The sequence below is a fragment of the Lepus europaeus genome, chromosome 4, assembly GCF_033115175.1.
Source record: "Lepus europaeus isolate LE1 chromosome 4, mLepTim1.pri, whole genome shotgun sequence".
NCBI classification, from domain to species: domain Eukaryota; kingdom Metazoa; phylum Chordata; class Mammalia; order Lagomorpha; family Leporidae; genus Lepus; species Lepus europaeus.
Genome location: NC_084830.1, coordinates 122,928,125 through 122,952,032, shown reverse-complemented (window position 1 = coordinate 122,952,032; position 23,908 = coordinate 122,928,125). Strand labels below are relative to the sequence as shown.

The 23,908-nt window shown below is 43.7% G+C and overlaps 1 protein-coding gene across 2 annotated transcripts; it reads left to right on the top strand.

Annotated features, from left to right (window-relative positions):
- Positions 1 to 15,113: 15,113 nt before the first annotated feature.
- Positions 15,114 to 22,506, top strand: THG1L (tRNA-histidine guanylyltransferase 1 like). 2 transcript variants are annotated; one of them, XM_062188768.1, is made up of 6 exons: positions 15,114 to 15,340; positions 16,088 to 16,264; positions 16,989 to 17,158; positions 17,895 to 17,983; positions 19,783 to 19,890; positions 21,069 to 22,506. In XM_062188768.1, exons 1-6 carry the CDS (start codon positions 15,150 to 15,152, stop codon positions 21,228 to 21,230), a joined length of 897 nt encoding a protein of 298 aa, XP_062044752.1. In that variant the 5' UTR covers positions 15,114 to 15,149; the 3' UTR covers positions 21,231 to 22,506. The 2 variants fall into 2 exon arrangements, with proteins under 2 accessions (XP_062044752.1, XP_062044753.1); XM_062188769.1 differs by lacking the exon at positions 15,114 to 15,340 and having other exon boundaries at positions 16,099 to 16,264; positions 17,084 to 17,158.
- Positions 22,507 to 23,908: the final 1,402 nt, after the last annotated feature.

Genomic DNA, 23,908 nt, shown 5'->3' with positions numbered 1-23,908 from the left:
TGATCTATCTAATAGAAATAAAACAATAGATGCCAGTGTCTAGCTAAGTCATAAATACCTGCTGCCTATAGAATCTTTTACTTATTTTTAATTGTGGTAAAATACACACAGAACTTATAATCATTTCAAGTGTACACTTCAGTACTGTCAAGTACATTCACACCATCGTGAAGCAATCTTCAGAACTCCTTTCATCTTAGAAAACCAGCACTCTACGTCCATTAATCAACTCTTCAGTCCCCCTTCCTTTGTCCCTTGACAACCAAGCATTCTACTTTCTGTCTCTATGAATTTGACTACTCTAGGTACCTTACATGAATTCAACCATACAGTATGTGTGTTTTTGTGACTGACTTTTTTTTACTGAGTATCACGCCCTCAATGTTCATCCATATTGTAGCATGTGTCTGAAGTAAGCTGAATTATGTATTCATATTTTGTGATACTTGGCTTGCTTCTAACTTTTGGGATATTGTGAATAATGCTGTCATGGACATAAGCTACAAAATATCTCTTCAAGACCTTGTTTTCAATTCTTTTGGGTATATACCTAGATACAGAATTGGAGGATCATACAGTCATTCCGTGTTTTTTTGTGGAACCACTATACAGATGCTTCTCAATGTATGATAGGGTTATGTCCTAATGAACCCACCATAAATTGGAAATATGAATCAGAAATGTATTTAATGGGGAGAGTGGTTGGCCTAGTTAAGTCTCTTGTGTCTAATATTGGAGTACCAGAGTTTGAGATCTGACTACACTCTTGACTCCAGCTTTCTCATAATGCATACTCTTGGAGGCAGCGATAATAGCTCAAGTAATTAAGTTCCCACCATCCATATGGGAGACCTGGTTTGAGTTCCTGTCTCCTGGCTTCAGCTCCAGCTGGGTCACTGTAGGCATTTGGGAAGTGACCTAGCAGAAGAGGGCTCTCTCTTTATTGGTCTGTCAGATTATCTCTCTGATTCTCAAATAAGTAAGTAAAATGTGTTGAATATACCTAAACCTGTTGAATGTACCTAAACCTAACAAACATCATAGCTTAGCTTAGCCTACCTTAAATATGCTAAGGGGGCAGGCAATTTGCCTAAAATTTGTGTCTCATTTAAGTACATCGGTTCCTGACTGTAGCTTCCCACTCTGGGAAAAAGTGATAATGGTTCAAATCATTGGTCTACTACCACCTATGTGGGAGACTTGGATTGAGTTCCTGGCTCTCAGCTTCAGCCCTCCCAGTCCCACCATTGCAGGCATTTGGAAAATGAACCAGAGGGTAGAAGCCCCCTCTCTCTATTTCTTTTTCTCTCTGTCTCCCAGCTAAAAAGAACACATGCTCAGAACACTTCCATTAGATGATTGTAGATATAATCACCTAACTCAAAGCCCAGTTTATAATAATATGTTGAATACCTCATGTAATTCATTGAATAATGCACAGAAATTTTAAAAAAATAGAATGGTTATATGGGTACAGCAGACATAACGAGCATTTTGTAGACATAATGGAATGTAAAAACACAAAATGCAGTAGCCCAAGCCCTCTAACAACACAGTACACTATAGATACTAGTTCTTTATACTCACAGTTGCATGGCTGGAAACTATTGCTCACTGTCACTGTCCAGGATCTGGAGAGAGAATCACAGTGTGTATCACTAGTCAAGGAAAAGCTCAAAACTCATAATTCAAAGTATGGTTTCTACTGAATGTGTACCACTTTTGCATAAGTTGGAGCCATACAGTTTTCCATTGCAGTTGTGCCACTGTACATTCCCCATGTGAAGAATTTTACAAAAAGTTCTACGAATTTTAAATATACCTGAGGCTTACTCCCCCCTTCAAGTCACATTCTGCCTGAGGATTTTTTTTTTTTAAGATTTAAAAGTCAGAGTTACACAGAGAGACAGGCAGAGAGAGAGAGAGACAAAGAAAGAGAGAAAGAGGGAAGTCTTCTATCTGTTGGTTCACTCCCCAATTGGCTGCAACAGCCAGAGTTGCACTGATCCGAAGCCTGGTCTCCCATGCGGGTGCAGGGCCCAAGCACTTGGGCCATCCTCCACTGCCTTCCCGGGCCACAGCAGAGAGCTGGACTGGAAGAGGAGCAGCCGGGACTAGAACCGGTGCCGCAGGTGGAGGATTAGCCAACTGAGCCATGGCATCGGCTCCCAGGACATCTTCTACTGCTTCCCAGGCCAGGCCATAGCAGAGAGCTGGATCGGAAGAGGAGCAGCCAGGACTCGAACCAGCACCCACATGGGATGCTGGCACTTCAGGCCAGGGCATTCACCTGCTGCACCACAGCACTGGCCCCTTTCCTGAGGATTCTTACAATGCTTTCTCTGTGTCTTCTGCGGCACTTACTTGTCCTTTGCAGTGTGGTTGTCTTCTTCATTTATCAGCAGCCTAGGGATAGGCAGGATCTAAATTGAATTGATCTCTGAAGACAGTAACCTGAGTGAGCCCCTCTGCTCTGCTGGTTGTCTCTGCCAAGTATTTCAAAAGTTACTACATCTGTTGTAGGTATCTGATAAATGCGGAGAATAAGTCATCTCAATGGGGAAGCTGAGAGATGAATCCAGAAAATGTATCTTGAGTAGTGAACACAGCAACAGGGCTATGTTAAGTGCTAATTATTTTATGACAGCAGAGTATTGTAGTTAAAAGTGTAGACTTTTAACCCCTGTGAAACCAAGCTCCCATCCCTAATGTCTTTGATATAGACCTGATCAGGCTCCAGCCACTCTCCCTTAGCCTGCATCCTCTGTCTTCACTGTGGTGATTACAAGTCAACTCCTTATTACAGACCGACTCACCAAATCAAGGGAGTGGTACAACAGTCAGGCTGGCCCTGCAGGACTCCAGATTGCACACTCAGAGTGCAATTATCTCTACAGCTTTCACGCTACTGCTAGACTGTATTCTGAGATGTTTTGCAGGGACTTCAAGTCCTGATTAAACAAAGTGATAATCACTCTATCTGCAGACCATGGACAAGCCAGAGATCACTTTACCACCACAGTGTTTTCTGAAGAACACGCCACCTTCATGTCACTGATCAACCCAAGGAAGCTCACAAGCACTGTGGACTGACACGGGGCCCACACACAAACTGATCACTTGCCGTAAAAGTCACCACCCTTCATCCACTGGGGAGTCCAGGAATTGAGCAAAGGCTGCCTGACTCCTTACTCTGCACACAGCAAACTGCTACTTTCTTCCACCACCCTAGGGTCAGGAATTGGCTTACTGCATGCTATGCAGTTTTTTTTGTTTGTTTGTTTTTGTTTTTGTTTTTGTTTTTTTGGTGGGGAGGCAGTTTATAGCACTCCCTTCCACCGCTTTTGGGGACTTATAAAATACTTAAAAATTTCTTTATTTTGCCATTCAAAAAATGGGTTATTCTGAAGATAAAAAGAGATGACTATGAAAGGTTTATGCAGTATCACAGAGCAATTTCTAAGTGCTCTGTAAATGTAAATTATCTTTATTATAACTAGTTATTGATTCGACTTCATTCAAAAAGTTTAAACATGAAACAACATTTATCTACTACGTTTCTGCTATCAGTACATTCACATATACCCCATGATATTACTCTAATACATCCTTTTGGCCAGGTTCCCATAATCTTTCAGCCACTTTTAAAAATTTGAAGCTCAGTTTCTGCAGTTCAAATCTGTGATCTCAATCCTATTTAATCCTCACTTCTCCTCTTCCCCTCCTCTCACTCCAGCATAAACCAGGCCTATCACTGAAGGAGTTTGGAGTAGGAGCGTTGGGTCTGTTCTTTGACTGTACTCCCAGCCAATAGCTGGAAATGGATGGACAGCATAGCTAGTGCTGAGACCCTCTGCACTGCTACCCTCTTTTCAAGGTTTAATTCCTGTTGAGGGCTGAGCTGGGGAAAAGGGAGTCAGAGGCCTTTAAAAAAAAGTATGGCCTTTTCAAAGAAGGAGGTACCTTTCTCTGAAGGGAGGATCAAACTCCCACTTTGACTATGAACCTATTGGAATAAGATCAAAGTCGGCGAACCCTAAAGACTTCCATAGCCTTGGCAACTCATGACTAGAGCCTAGGGAGATTACTGACGCCATAAACAAGAGTGTCAAATTGTTAAGTCAACAACAGGAGTCACTGTGTACTTACATCTCATGTGGGATCTGTCCTTAATGTGTTGTCCAATGTGAAGTGATGCTATAACTAGTACTAAAACAGTATTTTTACACTTTGTGTTTCTGTGTAGGTGCAAACTGATGAAATCTTTACTTAGTATATACAGAATCGATCTTCTGCATATAAAGATAATTGAAAATGAAAAAAAAGAAACACCTGGTGTTAAATTGGAAATTGCATAGAAAATTAATTAATTTTTAAAAAATTTCATGTAGGATCTCTGTCTTTAATGTGCTGTACACTGTTATTTAATGCTATAACTAGTACTCCAACAGTAAAAATAAAAAATTCACTTTGTGTTGCTATGTGGGGGCAAACTGTTGAAATCTTTACTTAATATATACTAAACTGATCTTCTGTATATAAAGAGAATTGAAAATGAATCTTGATGTGAATGAAAGGGAGTGGGAAAGGGGAGGGTTGTGGGTGGGAGGGAAGTTATGGGGGGGAGGGAAGCCATTGTAATCCATAAGTTGCACTTTGGAAATTTATATTCATTAAATAAAAGTTTTAAAAAAATCTAATATATTCCTTAATTACAAAAAAAAAAAAGTATGGCCTTTAAAAAAAAAAGTGTGGCCTTTTAAAAACTACATGGTCTTTAGCCTGAGGCTGGGAAGGGCTCTGTCTGCTTTGGCATGGTGCATGGTTTTTCTGGGGCCATTTTTAGCACCAATGTGATCCTCTGTTGTTACTGAGGATCCTTTGGAATAGAACAACCTTAGCTCCCTTTGGTCCTGCCAGACTCTCCATGAGGAGGTGATTTTTCTTGCCCAGTGACCTTGCAGGTAACTCCCAGCTCCTGCCTCCTCTGCTACACTCTGATTTCCTTCTTTTTTTTTTTTAAATTAAACTTTTATTTAATGAATATAAATTTCCAAAGTACAGCTTATGAGTTACAATGGCTTCCCCCTCCCAAAACTTCCCTCCCACCCGCCACCCTCCCCTTTCCTGCTCCCTCTCCCCTTCCAATCACATCATGATTCATTTTCTATTCTCTTTATATACAGAACATCAGTTTAGTATATATTAGGTAACGATTTCAACAGTTTGCCGCCATATAGCAACACATAGTGAAAAAAAAAATACTGTTGGAGTACTAGTTATAGCATTAAATAAGAGTGTACAGCACATTAAAGAAAGAGATCCTACATAATATTTTTTTAAAATTAATTAATTTTCTATGCCATTTCCAATTTAACACCAGGGTTTTTTTTTTTTTCATTTTCAATTATCTTTATATACAGAAGATCGATTCAGTATATAATTAGTAAAGATCACATCAGTTTGTACCCACGCAGAAACACAAAGTGTAAAAATACTGTTTCAGTACTAGTTATAGCATCACTGCACATTAGATAACACATTAAGGACAGATCCCACATGGGATGTAAGTACACAGTGACTCCTGTGGCTGACTTAACAATTTGACACTCCTGTTCATGGCGTCAGTAATCTCCCTAGGCTCTAGTCATGAGTTGCCAGGGCTATGGAAGCCTTTAGAGTTCACTGACTTTGATCTTATTCCGATAGGGTCATAGTCAAAGTGGAAGTTCTCTCCTCCCTTCAGAGAAAGGTACTTCCTTCTTTGATGGCCCCGTTCTTTCCACTGGGATCTCACTCACAGAGATCTTTCATTTAGGTCTTCTTCTTTTTTTTTTCTTTTCCATGGTGTCTTGGCTTTCCATGCCTACAATACTCTCATGGGCTCTTCCGCTCCTTCTTATGGGATTGTAGTGAGGCGAATCCCTCCTTTGCTCAGGCGTACCACACAGTGTTCCTTCTTCTGGCCAGGCTGCTCAGAGATGTCCAAGTGCATGGCAGCCACTGGTCTATAAATTCACACACAACCCCAGACTCAGGGAGAGCAGAAGCGATCAAATCCATGAGCATCTCCCAGTGACTCTCTCAGTGTCCCTCTACAGTGGTGGCACCAGGAAAACTGTAGGTCCCCAGCTCCCTTGCAATTCACCTGCTAAGGTAAACAGCACCCTTCTTTTTCTGACTGACCTAGGAGCCTTTCCCCTCCCCCTGCCAGTGTAGTTATGCAACAACAAAAGGACCATTAGGGCAATGGCAGACTGCATACTAGTAGTCACATAAGACTATATCAGCTAGTGATAGCACTGCCTTATGTGACTACTAATATAACATAATAAGACAGTCTTACATGACTGTATCAGCTAGTGATAGCACTGCTCCCTTGATTTGTTAAGTGCATGCTATAGTGTTCTCAGTGACAAAATTACCCTTGCCTGTTTCTCAGAATCCGTCTTGTCTTTAAGCAATGTAAGTCCTTTTCGCCTTTGCACCAGGTTGGGGGGTAGGGAGCAAGGCAGGTGGTAGTGGAAGCAGGTATAGAGAGGGAAAGAAGCAGCATCTCACCAGGAATCCCCAACCAATCTCCTGATCTCCCTTTTCCTCTCCCTTTTCTCTATGCGTAGACAGGCTCTGTTGGGGGAGGTTGGGGGTACAGGGCAGGCTGAGGGGTTGGAGTGATGGTTCACACTAACAGGACCTGGCAGACTACCCCTTTATAGCCCCTGTGTGTCTGAGGCAGAAACCTCCAGATGCCCATCCAATAGCATTCTCCCATCTTTCTTTGTTTAAAAAAGCCCATGTTGTTGCCGGTGGCCAAATGCTCATCTTAAAAATCTACATTTTCCAATCTCCCTAGAAGATAACAAAGCTCAAAAATGTGTAAGCAGAATGTGTGCAGCTTTGTTACATCTTCATAAAAAGAGAAAACTAAGCTTCTAAGCTTGAAGCACAGCCTTCTGCTCTCTTTCCCTTCCTTCTTCCTGCCTAGAACATAGATGCAATGGCTGAAGCTTCAGCCCTCAGAGATAGGAACAACACGTGAAAGTGAGAGGACCCAACCTGAACGGGCACAGTGCAAAGGATGAGATGGGACATATGTAACGGGACACACAGTGCCTAGCATTGAGCAGATATTTGACAAACAGCTGCTGCTATTAACCGCCACACCTAGAGGAGAGTTCAGTCCCAGCTTTTGCTCTGCCCCCTCCTCTTCAATATTTTCCTAAGTCACTGTGACATGGCAGAACTAGGCAGGGAGCTAGATCAGGAACAAATAAGCTGAAACAATTTCTGCAGCTTCTGTCTCCAGACCTGCATCCTAACTCCAACCCTTCACGTGCCAACCCAGCATACCCATTTTCCCATGATGCATCTGAGTCCCCTCCAAGCCCAAGAAGGAGCAGATGCCTTGATGAGCACGTATAAGATGAACTCCACTTGGAGACACCAAGAAACTCTCCCAGAAGCTCTCACATGCATAAAACCCCACCCAAACTCCACCCCATTTGTATATTCAATTAGAGGACCAGTCCCTACTGCATAAGAGGGATCATTGTATCCCACAGTGCCTCTTCAGGTCTTCTCTCACACTCCCTCCTAACAGGCAGCCCCCTGTGGCCCTTGCATGTGGAGCTTCTCTCCCCAGTCATTAACCCACATTCACACCTGAATGTATACTCACTCTCACTTTAAGTAAAATCCTGCTCTCATTATTGCAGTTTACTTATGCTTCTGCTGGAAATGCTCATCCTACCTGGGGGCAATAATCTGGAATAAAAACTAGAAGACACATTCCTAAATAACCACAAGGGAGAAGGCTCTCTGAGCCAGATCTAACTTTACAACTGACTTTTTACAAGACTTTGAGTATGCCTGGAATTGAAGTGCTTCCATTTCCTTATTGGAAAAATGAAAAAAGAAAACAAAAATGTAGTACTATAAAGAATGAGCATTATGCTGGAATTTCATTTATTTTAATAATCATATTTTTGGCATATGGTACTGATTTTCCATTTATAGTAATGACATGAAGTTTCCCTTTCAAATAAATTCACTTAAGTCTAAAAAATGGGCAAGAGACTTAAACAATATTTCACAATAAAGGACATCTAATTGGCCAATAAAAAAAAACATAATCAATGCTACTCATTCCCATGTAAATATGCAGCACAAAAAATTTACTACATGCACGCCAGAATGACACATCATAATTTTTTAAAAGGATTAATTAGTGGGGCTAGAGCTGTGACATAGCAAATAAAGCTGCTGCCTGCAGCATCGGTATCCAATAATGGCATTGGTTCAGGTCCTGGCTGCTCCATTTCTGATCCATCTCCCTACCAATGTGCCTGGGAAGGCAGCAGCAGAAGACCCAAGTGGTTGGGCCCCTGCACCTACTTGGGAGACCCAGAATAAGCTCCTGGCTCCTGGCTTTGGACACGCCCAGCTGCAGATGTTGTAGCCATTTGGGAAGTGAACCAGCAGATGGAAAATTCTCTCTCTCTCTCTCTCTCTCTCTCTCTCTCTGTAACTTTGCCTTTCAAATAAAATAAATAAATCTTTTTTAAAAGATTAATTAGTTAATTTGAAAGGCAGAGTGACACAGAGAGAGAGAGAGAGAGAGAGAGAGAGAGAAAGAGAGAGAAATCTTCCATGATCTGATTCAGTACCTAAATGGCCACAACAGCTAGGGCTGGGCCAGGTCACAGCCAGGAGGCAGGAACTCCAAGCAGGTCTCCCACATGAGTGGCAGGAACTCAAGTACTTGAGCCATCATCCATAGCTTCCCAGGTGCATCAGCAGAGAACTGAAGCAGAAGCAAAGTAGCCAGATCTAGGATACAGCACTGTCATTCAGGATGTGGGTGTCCCAGGCAGTGCTTAACCCTCTGCACCATAACACCTGTCCCAGAATCACAATCATTAAGAAGATTAACACTATCAATGGATCATGAATATGTGGAGCTACAGAAACGATCACAAACCATGTTGGAAGTGTAAATTCATCAATAACACACTGGAGCAAATATGAAATCATCTACTTAAAGTAAACAGATGCATTTCCCATGACCTAAAAACTCCAGGTGGGTATACACCCATCATAAACTCGGGGAAATGAACAAGAATGTTCAGAGCAGCATTATCCAAAAATACTCTCAGACTGGAAACAACCTAGCATCTTTTCAGTGATGGTACAGTCAGACAGTGGAATACCATATAGCTATGAAGAGTCATGAACTACCATTTTGTGTTCAACCCAGTTGAATCTCTGAAGCATGTTAGTCTAAAGAGATCAAAAGCCAAAGAACACACAGTATAAGCTTCCATGTCTATGAAGTTCAGAAATGAACCTAACTCAGTTACCTAAGAAGGCCATTACCTTGAAAGGAGAAAAGTAACTGTGATAGGTTCCTGGGGCTGGTGATGTTCTTTCTTGATAGGCTGGAGGTTACTTTCAATAAAATGATTGAAAAAGAAGACAGTTAACATGTACAAATATGAGTAAAATAAAGTAGTGCATGGATATGAAAAATTCATCATGGCTGCAGGTAAATAAACTGTTTGGGAATTAATGGATTACACTATCCATGTACCTCTAGGATGTCATGGCTCAGAAAGTGCTAAATCATTAGCACACTGAGAAACTACTTCAGGGCTGATGAATAAAAACAAATGAGGGGCAGTGGTATTGAGCAGGGACCTAGAGTACAAGCTCTGCAGTTAAAACCATGGACTAGAATTTCTGCTCCACCACCTGTGGCATCTGTAACCCCGGGTAAGTCACTTCACTGCTCTCCACTCAATTTTCACATCTGTACAATGGGAATACTTATGCCATCTGTTCCATGCCTCTCTTCTAGCCTCTGGTAACAGTGGACAATTCGTGGTTCCCCTTGACTTGCAGACATACCACCTCAATCTCTGCATCCTTCTTCACGTGGTGTTCCCCCCCTCTGCATGTGTCTCTGTTTTCTTAGAAGGAAATCAGTCATATGGGAGTAAAGGTACAGTATTCCAGTGGCTCCATATTAATTGGTTACATCTGCAAAGACCCTCCTTCCAAATAAAATAACTTCCACAGAGTGGTGCACAATTCAACCCATAACATGTTAGGAAAAAACAATGTAATGACTATTCATATAACCACCACTAATTCAATAATTATTAACATTTTGCCACTTTTATTTTTCTATCAATTGTTATTGTGTCATTGCATCTCTAAATACTCATAATTCTCCATGTATTTCCTAAAAATTTCTCCTACATAACCACATTACCAGTATGGTACCTGTAAAATTAACAATAACTTTCTAGTATCAACTACCAAGCAGTAGAATTAGATGGTATTATTGTTCAAAATTATTCACTTCCCGCTTCTCTGTAGGGGGATAATAGCCTCTTGTCCTGCAATCTTATATTTGGCCACGTCACTTTTAGCAAATATAATTTGAACAGCAAACTGCGCACAGTGCAGCAGCTTGTCAAATCATTTTCTGGGTTTGGGAATGAGAGGTTGCAGGGACAGAAACAGCTGCCTGAAGTATAACTGTAGCTAAACAGCAGTACAAGTGACCCAAGCAAGAAATCAACTCCTGCTTCGTAAACCACTAAAACTTAGGACTGTTTGTTACTCAGGTATCCTCAGTGAATTTAGGCCAGAATGCAGCCAGGATTCTTGTATTTGGTTTTTACGTCTCTTAAATATCTTATCCTGGAACAGTGCCCCACTTGTCTTCTTCCTCCCTCTCTCCCTTCTCTTTTTTTCTTGTTGATGAAATTAGATTTTGAAGAAGAAATCATGTCCTATATTCTGAATTTGATTATGTTCTTCGTGCATACTTTTTAAAATTTTTATTTAACTATTTGAAAGGCAAAGAGACAAACAGATCTCCTACCTGCTGGTTCACTCCCCAAATGTTAGCTGTAGCTGGGCCAGGCAAAAGCTGGGAGCCCAGAACTCAGTGATGGTCTCCCCACATAGGTGACAGAGACCCAAGTACTTGAGCCACCATCTGCCCCCCAAGGTGTGCATCAGTAAGAAACCAGAATCAGGAACAGAGCATACTCAAACACTCTCATAAGGGACATGGACCTCCCAAGTGGCGTTTCAACTACTAAAACAAGCACTCACCCTTCCATGTATTTTATTTCCTCTAAACCAGTACTTCTTGATCTTGGTTGTGTGTTGACATCACCTTGAGAGCTTTTACATTAATGCTCAGATCTCACCTGTAAAAGTTCTGAACTGCTTGGCCTGGGTGCAGCCTGGGAAATGAATTGGGAATTTACCAAGTGCCCTCTGTTGATTTTAATGTGTAGGGAAGGTTGAGACCCATTGATTTAGTCGTTAAATCCATTCTGTCTCCTGTTACAGTGTTTGTCATGCTGGCTCACAACAGGAGCAGCCACTGGTAGGTGTGGCTTACATCTCCATTGTGATACTGTTTGCTGACAAATTTAAGGGGGTGACATTCTGAGCTCTCCTTTTCTCTTTGTGATTAGCAAATGATCTGTGGGAAAATACCACGGCATTTGGAGAATACTGTTTTCCACAAATCTTAATGGTTTTAGCATCCACCCATCGGTGATCCTTGCTTGAATTATTTCACAGATGTTTACAAAAAGCTGATTTTTCTAAGTTCACCGTTCTGCATTTTAAACTAGGCAGCATTTAAAAAACAAGACTTATTTGAAAGGTAGAGAGAGAGGAAGAGAGAGGTCTTTCATCTGTTGGTTTCCTCCCTGAATGCCCACCACTGCCCGGATTGGGCCAGGCCATAGCCAGGACTCCTACATAGGTGGCAGGAACCCAAATACTTGAGCCATCATCTGCTGCACATTAGCAGGGTGTTGGATGGGAGGCATGGTAACCTATAAACAGCTTTCCCTTATCCAATGGGGATAAACTATACTTCCACATAGCAAAGCAAGGTTACATGCCTATTCTGTCCCTTCAATAATCAATTTTCAGAGTAAGAAGTTAGTATATTAATCATCTCTACTGGTAGCAAGTTAGTTTTTTTCAAGTATTGTTCTGAACTTGTGGATACAAATTTATTGATTAAATTATAGTAATTTCTCTTGTTGATGTTCAAATTTGTCTCAGTGGGAGCCCCATCAAGTTTTCTCATCTTTTTGACATGCCTTCATCACCCTTTAAAAATTTTATGTATTTATTTTATTTGAGAAGCAGAAAGACAAGAAGGATGGGATGTGGGGTGAGAGAGAAAGGAACGTCCTCTTTGCTGATTTACTCCCCGAAATGCCTGCAACAGGTAGGGCTAGGTCAGACCCAGGAGCCAGGGAACTGAATTCTCCCTTGTGGGTGGCAGACTCAAGTATGTGAGCCACTGCTTCCCATGGTCTGCATCAAAAAGAAGCTGGAGCTGGGAGTGCAGGAGGAACTTGAACTCAGGCACTCCACTATAGGTTGCAGGCATCCCAAGCAGTAGCTTAACCATTGCACCAAATGTCTACCCCTCACCAGTCTATGAACATTTCCTTCCTTTCTGGCACAATATGATGCTCTACGCTCACCTTGAATTTTCTTTGCCACAGTTTGGAACCAGCCATTTCTCCAAGGAGTTTCTTTTAACTGGAAATGGTATTTAAAATATTTTTTTGCTTCTGGGGCGTCAACTGATCTCCTTCAATGAACAGAGCTGTGAAATAGAATTTTTTATTGTTTCAGTGGGAGAGGGAGAGAGAGAGAGAGAGATCAATAGTTCTGTTTGCTGATTCATTCCCCAAATGGCCACAACAGCCATGGGTAGGCCAGGTCAAAACCAGAAGCAAGGATGGGGGAACCTCAACCTAGGTCTCCCACGTAGGTGCTAGAGGCTCAGCTGCTTGAGAAATCACTAGCTGCCTATTAGCAGAAAGCCGACATGAGAGCAGAGATTCAAACCCAGGCAGTCTGATAAGCGATGGCTTAATCACTGTGCCAAATGCTTACCCCTGGGAAATACATGTTTAAAAATCAAGGGTTCATATTGATAGGTAATTTCAAAAAAGATTTATTTAAGGGCTGGAACTGTGGCATAGCAGGTAAAGCTGCCACCTGCAGTGTCGGCATCCCATATGGGCAACCAATTCAAGTCTTGGCTGCTCTATTTCCAATCCAGATCCATGCTAATGTGCCTGGGAAAGCAGCGGAAGATGGTCCAAGTCCTTGAGCCCCTGTAGCCGTGTGGGAGACCCAGAGGAAGCTCCTAACTCCTGGTTTCAGATTGGCCCAGCTCTGGCCATTGCTGCCTTTTGCAACGATGCAAGTGAATTTGCAGATGGAAGATGTCTCTCTCTCTGCATTTGCCTCTACCTCTCTGTAACTTCGCTTTTCAAATAATTAAATACATCTCTTACAAAATAAATAAATAAATAAAATTTTAAAAATTTATTTGAAAAACAGAGTTACAGCCGGCACTGTGGCACAGCGGGTTAAAGCCCCAGCCTGAAGCGCCAGCATCCCATATGGCCCAGTGCTAGTCCCAGCTGCTCCACTTCTGATCCAGCTCTGTGCTATGGCCTGAGTAGGCAGTAGTAGATGGCCCAAGTCCTTGGGCCCCTGCACCTACGTGGGAGACCTGGAAGAAGCTCCTGGCTCCTGGCTTCAGATTGGCACAGCTCCAGCCATTGCAGCCATCTGGGGAGTGAACCAGCAGATGGAAGGCCTTTCTCTCTGTCTCTACCTCTCTCTGTAACTGTCTTTCAAATAAATAAAATAAATTAAAAAAAAAGAAAGAAAGAAAGAACAACAGAGTTATAGAGACAGATGGACAGACATCTTCCATCCACCGGTTCACTCCCCAAATGACTGCAGTGGCTGTGGCTGGACCAGGCTGAAGCAAGAAGCCTGGAACTCCATCTGGCTTTCCCACATGGGTGCAGGGACCTAAGCAACTGGACCATCATCCATCCACTGCTCTCCCATGTACATCAGCAAGGAGCTGGTTTAGTAGGGGAGCAGCCTAGACCCAAACCATCACCCAAATAGGATGCTGACATTGCACATGGCAGCTTAACCTGATGCATCACAACACTGGCCCCTCTTAGTAGTAAATGTAGGGTCCCTGGAGAAGTAGGACTTGACTGTCTCCTCATCAGGCTGGAGAGGGGAGGTTGTGGAAATAAAAGGTGAGCAATGATAACTTACAGAAAACTGACTTCAAAGTAACAGAAGCGAGCAAAGAGGGACAATGTTTTGGATTTGTGTCCTGGCTCTGCCAGGTGACCTTATGTAAATTACTCTTTCTTATTGAGTCTACCAAGGAAACTGTCAACTCTTCCCCTGAAGTTACTGAGAACATGCCAGAGGAGGATGGCTATCGCTGGAGATACTGCTGTGGAGCCAGAGGAATCACGGAACAGGTATCCAAGAAATCAGCAGCAGTTACTGCCTGTAGGATGTGAGGTTAGCAGTCAGTGAGAGACTTTCCACCGCATATCCTTTTACATTGCGTATTTTTCTTGAGGATGAAAAAAATGTCAAGAATTTGAAACAGCATTATATAAACCAAATAGAATCACACAGATCACTCCAGTTGTGTTGTTACAATTATCTACAAGCAACAAGAAATCCAACATGGGGCCTCTGATTCCTTATTGGTGAGAAAGTTGAGTAAAGCTGATCTAATATACCAGTATGTTGGAATACTGAGTCACACCTGTTTTTAAAAGTCACGCCTTGATATAATGGTACCGGAAAATACTCCAGCCGAGTGGAAAAACTCTTATCACTTAAATGGAAGAGGGATTTCAATTTCGTGGCGAAAACAGACGGGCAAGGAACCACCACTGCACCAGGGGCTGGCGGATATAAACTGCTGGTTGTCTTAACCCTATGTATTTACGTTCGTTTGACACACTTCATATTATGAATTCATAAACGCTACTTAGCAGGCGGGAACCATCACAACCACGCTCTCAAACTCGGTGAGGACAGAATGTTTTAAGAGCTTCTGGACCGCAGAAAAAAGGCGAGCCAGCGCCTACCTCACGTAGGAAAGGACATCTCCCTCTCGGCCCCCGGTGCCCTGCGAACTACAAGGAGAGACGAGAGGGCGATGACGACTTCCCCCAAGGCTAGAGCGGCCACGGAGAGACGCGGCGACTTCCGGGGCGGGATTGTCTGGGCCTTTCCCTTCCGCTCGGGGAATGTGGGCCTCCTGCAAGGTTAAGGTTCGCGGTTGCTGGGCCGCCGCTTCCTCCACGCTGAGACGGTGCCTGAAATTAAGCGCGACCATGGCAAAAAGCAAGTTCGAGTACGTGCGGGACTTCGAGGCTGACGACACCTGCCTGGCCCACTGCTGGGTGGTAGTGCGCTTGGACGGCCGGAATTTCCATCGGTGAGCGAGCTCGGCCCCGGGCGGCGTGGTGCGCCCTCGCTTCCGGGGAGTCCTGCACCTGCTGTGCCCGCCTGAGACTCCCGGTTGCCGGGGTAACGTGGCAGCCAATGAGCGCCCGGCACTAAGCATCTCCCTGGGTGCTAGCCAGGACTGCGCTTAAATTTGAACCAGTCCGGGCAGTAAGTGGGGCAAGATGCCCCCTGGTGAGGCCTTGGCCTGGAGCGCCGTGCTTAAATTCCTCAGCCAATTACACAGCGATTCTGTTAGCTATCTTTGCGTGGGGACTTCAGAGCTCCATGTAGGATGTCCATATGCCATTATCAGTCACACACCACATGGACTGGATTCAAGAAGGGCGTTCACAAAGGAGAAAGAAACGTAATAAACACAGGAGCTTAAGTTTTTAAAAGAGGGGCTGATGTATTCATAATGGTCACTAACAGTGACTGCGCGTGTACTCTGAGACAGGCATAATTGTATTTGCGTGGAACCGGAAGAGGTGAATACTCTACATCCCCACTTCTCAGAGAAGGGACTCTAGGCTTAGCAGTTTGTCCCTTTTTCTCAGTTGCTCGGGGCAGGACAAACCTAGAGTTCTCAAGAAAATGGGTTAGGTTAGGGCTGCTGGAGTGTTTGGGTTCACAGTGCTGTGACAGTATTTTCCTCATAACAGCCTCTGTCATCTGTGTTCTTAATCACAAGCTCCTACACCCATGCCCTCGTCCCTGTTCTCTTTCCCCTGTGAAGGTTCTCTGAGAAGCACAACTTTGCAAAACCAAATGACAGCCGTGCTCTCCACCTGATGACCAAATGTGCACAGACGGTAATGGAAGAATTGGAGGATATAGTGATCGCTTATGGACAGAGTGACGAGTATAGCTTTGTGTTCAAGCGGAAAAGCAACTGGTTTAAAAGAAGAGCCAGGTAATTGCAGGCCCCGCCTTCCCTCTGCGGAGCACTGCCTGCCAGCAGCTGGCTTTCTGTTTGCCTTGATTGCAGAGTTACAGATGACAGAGGAGGTTTCCAGAATGTACAGTCGCAGAGTGGATGTTTATTTCCTGATAGGCTCCTGGACCCCACCAGATACCTGAGCAGTCCAGCTGTCTCTTTATCTTAGTTTCCCCTCTGTGTCCCATCAGCTTAGCTTCTAGCCTGACCTGGCTTGGAACATTCAGACTAGAAACAGAATACAAAAGTGGTATTGATGACTCATAGGTTGGCTTAGCCAGTGACACTCTACATGCATTGTAGTGTTGTTTAAATTTTTAATTAAGGAAAATAGATAAATCTTACATTTGATTTGGCAGTATTTTGAAACCCATATGATAAATTCTGTGCTTTTAAAACAATGTTTCCCTCATCCAAAACTGAAAACAAATGCCTAAACCAAGAATTCACATCACATCCTTCAGAGAAAAAAATTGGTATTAATAATTTACTTAATAAGACTGGAAGGAAAGACAGTCTGCATTCAAAATATAAAACCAAGATCTTAAAGTAGTTTTTCTTAACCAAATGTGTTTTATCTCTTGGCTTGCTGGGCGGTTTGTGTAATCTCCCTGTTGCACCCTCAGGCCCTGTATGGTGTTGAATTAATATCATGTTTTTTCTCTTTCCTTGCTCCACCCAATGTGCCTACGTTTGCAAGTAAGTTCATGACTCACGTGGCCTCCCAGTTTGCATCTAGCTATGTGTTTTACTGGCGCGATTACTTTGAGGACCAGCCCCTTCTGTATCCCCCAGGCTTTGATGGAAGAGTGGTGGTGTATCCTAGCAACCAGACCTTAAAGGACTACCTCAGTTGGCGACAAGCAGATTGTAAGTGGCACCAATAGACAGGTGTGGTTAAATCACCAGGTGCATGCATTAAAGGTGTCTGTCTGAAACAGGCTCTTGTGTATTTGGCTCTTGTGTATTTCATTTGGAATCTAGTGTGTAAAGTTTTTAAACTATTTTTTTAAACTGGAAGAGTCTAAAACCTCCCCACAATTTTTTTTTTTCTTGTTTTAAATCAGAAGACCATATTAGGTCTGCGTTTGCCTTAGCATTGAACAGAGCCTGTGCGGTGGCAGCTGCCTTTACATCACTCACATACAGGTGCCACTGTGCCGGTGTTTGCCCTTTGGTGGTCCCCTGGGGTCTGCCACTGCTTTACACATTTGTGTTCACACCAGATTCAGTATTTGAGCTGTGACTCCTGCCTTACAGGACTGTGGTGATATTTGTGAGGCTCTTACTCATTTGGTCTATTTTGATTTTGCCAGAAGAATTGGAAAAGAGTTCAGGATAATATAAACCAAATAACTTTGAAAGTAATCCCACGGTTAATGCTCAAGTTAACAGATTTGTGCAGAGCATAACTGGAATGGCCAGATGAAACTAGGAACTAGCTGTTTTTCTGCCTGCCCCTTCCTGCTGTGTTCCCTGGGTAGGATCTTGGACAAGTCACTGAATGTCTCCCAGAGAAGAGGGGCAGGGCTCTGGTACCCCTTGACATGTGCTTACAGAGGAGGTGCTGTACGTATATAAACACGATGCTGTGTTCTCTTCACAGGTCACATCAATAATCTTTATAATACAGTCTTCTGGGCACTTGTACAACAATCTGGACTGACTCCGGTACAAGCCCAGGGGAGATTACAGGTACGATCCGACTATACTAACACTTAGCTGCGGATAGTTGACCATAGGCCGTGTCTGGCAGCACTTTTTTTAACATTCCCTTCACAATCTTTTTAAGCCCCCTTTTAGAGCTCTGTTTCGGAGGAAGTAACAGGAGCGGCCCTGCCACCTGCCTGTTCTGTAGGCCTGGTGGGTTATGACTTTGCCCTGAGCCTCCATGTGCTCAGCTGATTGACAGAGGCTCTACATTCCCAGGTGGAGCTTCGAGCTGATTGTTCTCTGTAGACAAGGCACCGTGCTCTTCTCTATCTGAAGTCCACCTGGCCTCTGCTCATTACCCGGCCCTGCCGGGCACCTGTCATTTCTTGAGCTTAGGATCCCTGTGTGTCATGAGAGTATGTGTTCTGGGAGTCAAATATCCATGCTCTTTTTTTATACTCATGTTTAATTTTATCCTCTTTGTCTCAATTCTGTGTAGGTAAAATGTGAAAAATAATAGTTGCTGTCTTATAGGTTTATGGTCAAAATGAACTGGCATGACATATGTCAAACACAGGAGCATGTAAAGTACATTTTCAGTGGTAAATTAGTGTTGGCTTTTTTTACCAGGTAGTGGTGCTGCTTATAGGATAACTGTGAGATAAAGTAGTGTGACAGCTGCTGGCACCGTGCCTGACACCTTCCGATTGCCTTTATTAATAACACTTGTGATGAAGTTTATATATGCTAATAATAGGAAAACTAGTAGGTATCTCCAGAGTTCGCAAGAGTCAGGTTTGGGTTTTGATTCTTCTTGGAAGAATGAAGTAATCTTCAACCATGGGTAATTTTAGAATCTAAGCTTCTGTTTTCTCATTTCTAAAATGGAAATAGAAACGATGATCAAATCAGAAAATAAGCATGGGGGCCGGCGCTGTAGCGTAGTGGATAAAGCCACTGTTGGTGCCAGCATCCCATATGGGTACCAGTTCGAATCTCGGCTGTTCCACTTCCGATCTGGCTCTCTGCTATGGCTGGGTAAGCAGTAGAAGATGGCCCAAGTGCTCGGGCCCCTGCACCCACGTGGGAGACCAGGAAGAAGCTCCTGGCTCCAGGCTTTGGATCAGCCCAGCTCCAGCCGTTGTAGCCATTTGGGGAGTGAACTAGCGGACAGAAGATTTATCTCTCTCTCTCTCTCCCTCTCTCTCTCCCTCTCTCATTCTCTGCCTCTCTGTAACTTCACCTTTCAAATAAAATAAAATTTAAAAAAAAGAAAGAAAAGAAGCATAAAGTGTATACAAGGGGCACTCGGTTACTATTACTTCCTCCTATTCCTCTCATAGCCTTGACCAGTGCTTGCTGCAAGAGAATTTTTTTTTTTTTAAGATTTATTTAACAGACAGAGATCTTCATCCACTGTTTCAGTCCCCAAATGGCTGCCATGGCGAAGGCTAGGCCAGACCGAAGCCAGGAGCTTCATCCTGGTCTCCCATGAAGGTATCAGGGGCCCAAGCACTTGGGCCATCCTCCACTGCTTTCCTAGGCCATTAGCAGGGAGCTGGATCAGATGAGGAGCAACTAGGACTCAAACTGGTCCCCTTTTGGGATCAGCAGTTTAACCCACAAGCCACAATGCCAGCCCCCAGAAGAGAATTTTATGAATGTAGTTATCTGAATAAGATTTCAATTGCTTTTGAGATAAAAATTCGTTAGTAATTATAAGATGTTTGATAAGTCTTTCTACTTCTTGGTTTGTTTTGGAAACTCAGTGCAGAATGGATAGGTGGCATTAGGGGACAGACAAGACATACAGACCTTTTATGTCTGTTTTCTTTTACCAGGGAACTCTCGCAGCAGACAAGAATGAGATTCTGTTTTCTGAATTCAACATCAACTACAATAATGAGCCGCTGATGTATCGAAAAGGAACTGTGTTGATCTGGCAGAAGGTAAGGCAGCCGCATTCCAGTGAGACCAGGAAAGCAGGAGAGCCTATGCCTATTGCCAGTTTGTCCTGCCCCCTCCCTGTATGCCAGGGTCACTCCAGTTACTAACAGATACTGGGTTCTTTGCGAAAGGAGTACTGTAGATCATTGGAGGTCTGTTTTGTTAGTAGTGGCATGGAATCCTCCCACAGAATTATAGAATTAGTGCACCTAGTTTTGGTGTCCTGCTCACCCCATAGCCTATAAAGCCCTTTCAGAAGGGGACAGTGCAGGGCTGGCGTTGTGGAGCAGCAGGTTAAGCTGCCAACCTGCAGTGCCGGCATTCCATATGGGTGCTGGTTCAAGTCCTGGCTGTTCCACCTCCAGTCCAGCTCCCTGCTAAAGTGCCTGGGAAAACAGCAGACTATGGCCCAGTTCACCCACAGGGGAGGCCTGGATGAAGCCCTTGGCTCCTGTCTTTGGCCTGGCCCAGCTGCAGTCATAGTAGCCATCTGGGGAGTGAACCAGCAGATAGAAGACCTCTCACTGGCTCTCCCTCTCCCTCTCTGTAACTCTGCCTTTCAAATAAGTAAATTAAGTTGAAGATTTCTGCGTTCATTTCCCACAGTGAATATACATTAAGTGATCTACCCTATGATAACTAAAATAGGAAGGCACTGGGAGATGTTGCAGGTGAGGATTTTGTGAATCTCAGAAATTTCATGAGATTCCCCGATCATACTTAATATTCCATACAGCTCTTGGACGTGATGATTTTTCTAAATTTCTTTCACATAAGGTGTTTTTTTCTGAAAGGAATGTTTTTGTACTGACTGGTTCCCTGAGAGCCAGTCCTTCGACTGGCAATTTCAGCTCTTGTGTTAGTATTTTCAGACACATTTGTTCTTTGGCACAGAGTTGATGACTGCTTAATGCAGGTGGGAAGGAAGAAATGCCTTTAATTCTGTGAGTGCTGCTGACGAGTGTGGAATCCCTTCTCTCTTCCTAAAATTTCTTTTCAGGATACAGTAACATAGCTTTATAAAAAATATTTTTAATTGTAAAGAACAGACACATGAGTGTCTGTGTGTGTTGTAGTTAGAAGTGTGTCAAGTGTACAAGTGAACTCCCCCATATCTTTCTCTTGTCTCCCAAACTTACTCTTGAGTTAACAGTGTCGCTCCTTTCGCTTTTCCCCATAGGTGGGTGAAGTCACAACGAAAGAGGTTAAGCTGCCAGCAGAAATGGAAGGAAAAAAGATGGCAGTGACCCGGACCAGGTCTAAGCCAGTGGCCTTGCACTGCGATATCATTGGGGATGCTTTCTGGAAGGAACATCCGGAGATCCTGAATGAAGACAGCTGACCCGTCCTGTTCAGTGCTGGCATGCTGAACCATGCAGGTTCCCCCACCTCCGCTTGCCCTGGGTGGCCCCAACAGCCTTGGCACCCAGAGCGCTGTATGAGCAGTGACACGACCCAAGCTGGAAGGGGAACAGGGGAGGAAAGGGTGGACGGGGGCGGTGTGTCGTGTGCTACTGAAGCAGAACACCTTTTTTCAGTGTTGGAACCTGGTTTCCTTGATTTTTTTTTTCCTCAAAATTGTACTATTTTGGTAAAGCAAGAAGTCTGTCATGCCTTGCAGAATGAGTCATTTTCAGATTGTGGCACAAATCTTACAGAAACCTGTCAGCTCTTCTCACCTACAATAGAAGAGGAGCCCAAACTTTACTCTCACCCACCTGTTCCTCACGACAGAACCCAGTGCCCTTGAAAATAGCACTTCTGCCACCCATTACTGCCATTCACCTTTGGCAGGCCGGAAGATCAGCATGGGTTGATGCCTCCACAAGGCCTCCGAATTCAGGAATTCCAGGGAAAACTGCAGGGTGTGCCAGTCTCCAGAATCGGCAACTTCGGCTGGAGGGATGAATGGTTCTTTGGGGTCTCAGTACACAGATTCCATGGACTAATTTTCTGGGATTGTTGGCATGATCAGTACCTTGCCAATTTGCAAGGCCTCTCACGTCATTCTGGGAAGAAAGAATTTGTGTTTGTAGAGGAGAGAAAACGTGGCCTTGAATGAATGAGGCTGGGAAGCACTGACCTCATGTTCATTTTCCAACGCTGCCTTCCGATTGGATTCCCTGAAAAAGATTGTCAAGTGACTTGTAGGTACTCAGAACAACGACATGTGAATGCAGGCAGAGGGGTCAGGATGTCCGTTGTGTCTGAGGGGGCATCATAACCACCTGTTGAGGGACCAGCGGAGATGGCCAAGGAGCCACAGAAAGCAGCAGTGCGAAGCTCTTGGCTGCATAAGGGGAGGTAGTGGGCTGGGTGGTGAGAAAACTTGCATTTCCTCTTGTCCTTTTCCATATTTTAGAGGAAAAACATTATTTGGCTCTGTTAAGATTTAATTAAGAGACAGCCCACGTCCCAATGCCTGGTGTTGCATTGCAGAATTTACAGCCAAGAAGAAAATGTGTTTTTGAAAGAGTGACGGCTAGCCTTATCCCTTCACTAATGGACACCCCATCTGTCGATGTCCCCCCACTTCCTGTTCTCCCCACTCTGCAGGAACAGGAGATGCAGCTCATGTTTGGTAATTTCTAAAATCTCAGAAAAAAAAAATAAAAGCTTCAACTCCTTTAGCCTGTTTATTTGTCTTAAACAAATATGTGAATTAAATGTGTATGTCTGGGCCAGGAAGATTAGACCTCAGAGCAGGGCTTCACAGACTTCTGTACAAAAAAAAAGGGGGGTGGGGTGGTAGGGAGTGGGGGGATGGTTACTAACAGTTGGAATTTTAGCTGCTGTCCTCGTGAAGATTTGGGATTCAGCATTCTGATTTGCACTCTGAAAGCTCCTTTTGTCTGAGATACAGCACTTTGGGCAAAAAGGCCTCTGTGATAGAAGAGGTGACACAAAGACAAACTCGCTCTTGGTGAATTTAACTTGGTGGTAAATTGGTAGCATTTTTATCAAAATGACCAACAAGTAGGTATTAACAAACATGTGCAAGATAACCCAATGAAGTGTGCACTCATGGGTCCCAGGTGATACTGTAACAATTAGCAACAGTTCAGTTTTGCCTGTTTGACCAGGGAGAACTGACCCAAGTAATAAACCATGTTAAATACTTGGAGCACAACAAAACCTGTAATGTTGCTTGGAAGCTGTTGGAAGGTTTTTATTTCTTTGTTGCAGTGTGTATTCCAGTGTGTTAACTTTGAAGGTGTATTGTATATTTCCATCTTACTGAGGTCTATGTATTCTCGGGCTGCCTTTCAAAATCAAACTAAAACACACAAAAACAAGTAGTGTAGAGATGACAGTTTGGGAGAGTGCTGGTGGGAAGGGGGTTTGTGTGGCTTACAGATGACTGGAAATAGCTTGCCTCTACTGAATGGGGAGGAGCTAACTGGGTGTTTCGTCTAAATTGTCACTTTAACATCAAAGACCAAAAATGGGGGTGGGCAGCTGGCATAGCAATTAAGATGGCAGTCTGAGCTCCTGTCTTCCAGCTTCCTGCTAAGGCAAGCTGGGAAGGCAGTAGTGATAGCTCTTGTAATTAGGTCCCTGCTACCCACATGGGAGACGTGGATTGAGTTCTGAGGTCTTGGCTTAGACCTGGACCAGCCTCAGCCGTTTCAATAAGGGAAGGGAACCAGAAAATGGAGTTTCTCTGCCTTTCAAATAAGAACAAATGTTTTGCTAAACAGGTTATGAAGTCACAAGTTAGGAATCAGATCTTGGGCATCTTCCATCCCGTCCTCCGAGAGCTGGATCCTTGATTCCTCCAGTTAGCAATGCTTAGAAAAATGCAGTGATAAAGGTCCCTCAACTCCGGAGCAGTACTCAGCATAGATGAAAATTGAAATATGTATTGTCCTATTCCCGCCCCGTCCGCTCAAGCTAGGCTGCAGTTCCCGAGAGCAGTGACGCCTTAGGATTTTTTGAAACGCGATCGTAGGCTCCAACCCCACGGTATCAGGAATATTAATAAACGCCCCAAATGATGATATACACGAGACACTGCAA

Bases quoted from the DNA above. Each gene is read 5' to 3' on its own strand.
- THG1L (XM_062188768.1), top strand. From the start codon at position 15,150: ATGTGGGCCTCCTGCAAGGTTAAGGTTCGCGGTTGCTGGGCCGCCGCT. The intron at 15,341-16,087 runs GTGAGCGAGCTC...TCCCCTGTGAAG, and splicing joins GACGGCCGGAATTTCCATCG to GTTCTCTGAGAAGCACAACT. The intron at 17,159-17,894 runs GTAAGTGGCACC...TTCTCTTCACAG, and splicing joins CAGTTGGCGACAAGCAGATT to GTCACATCAATAATCTTTAT.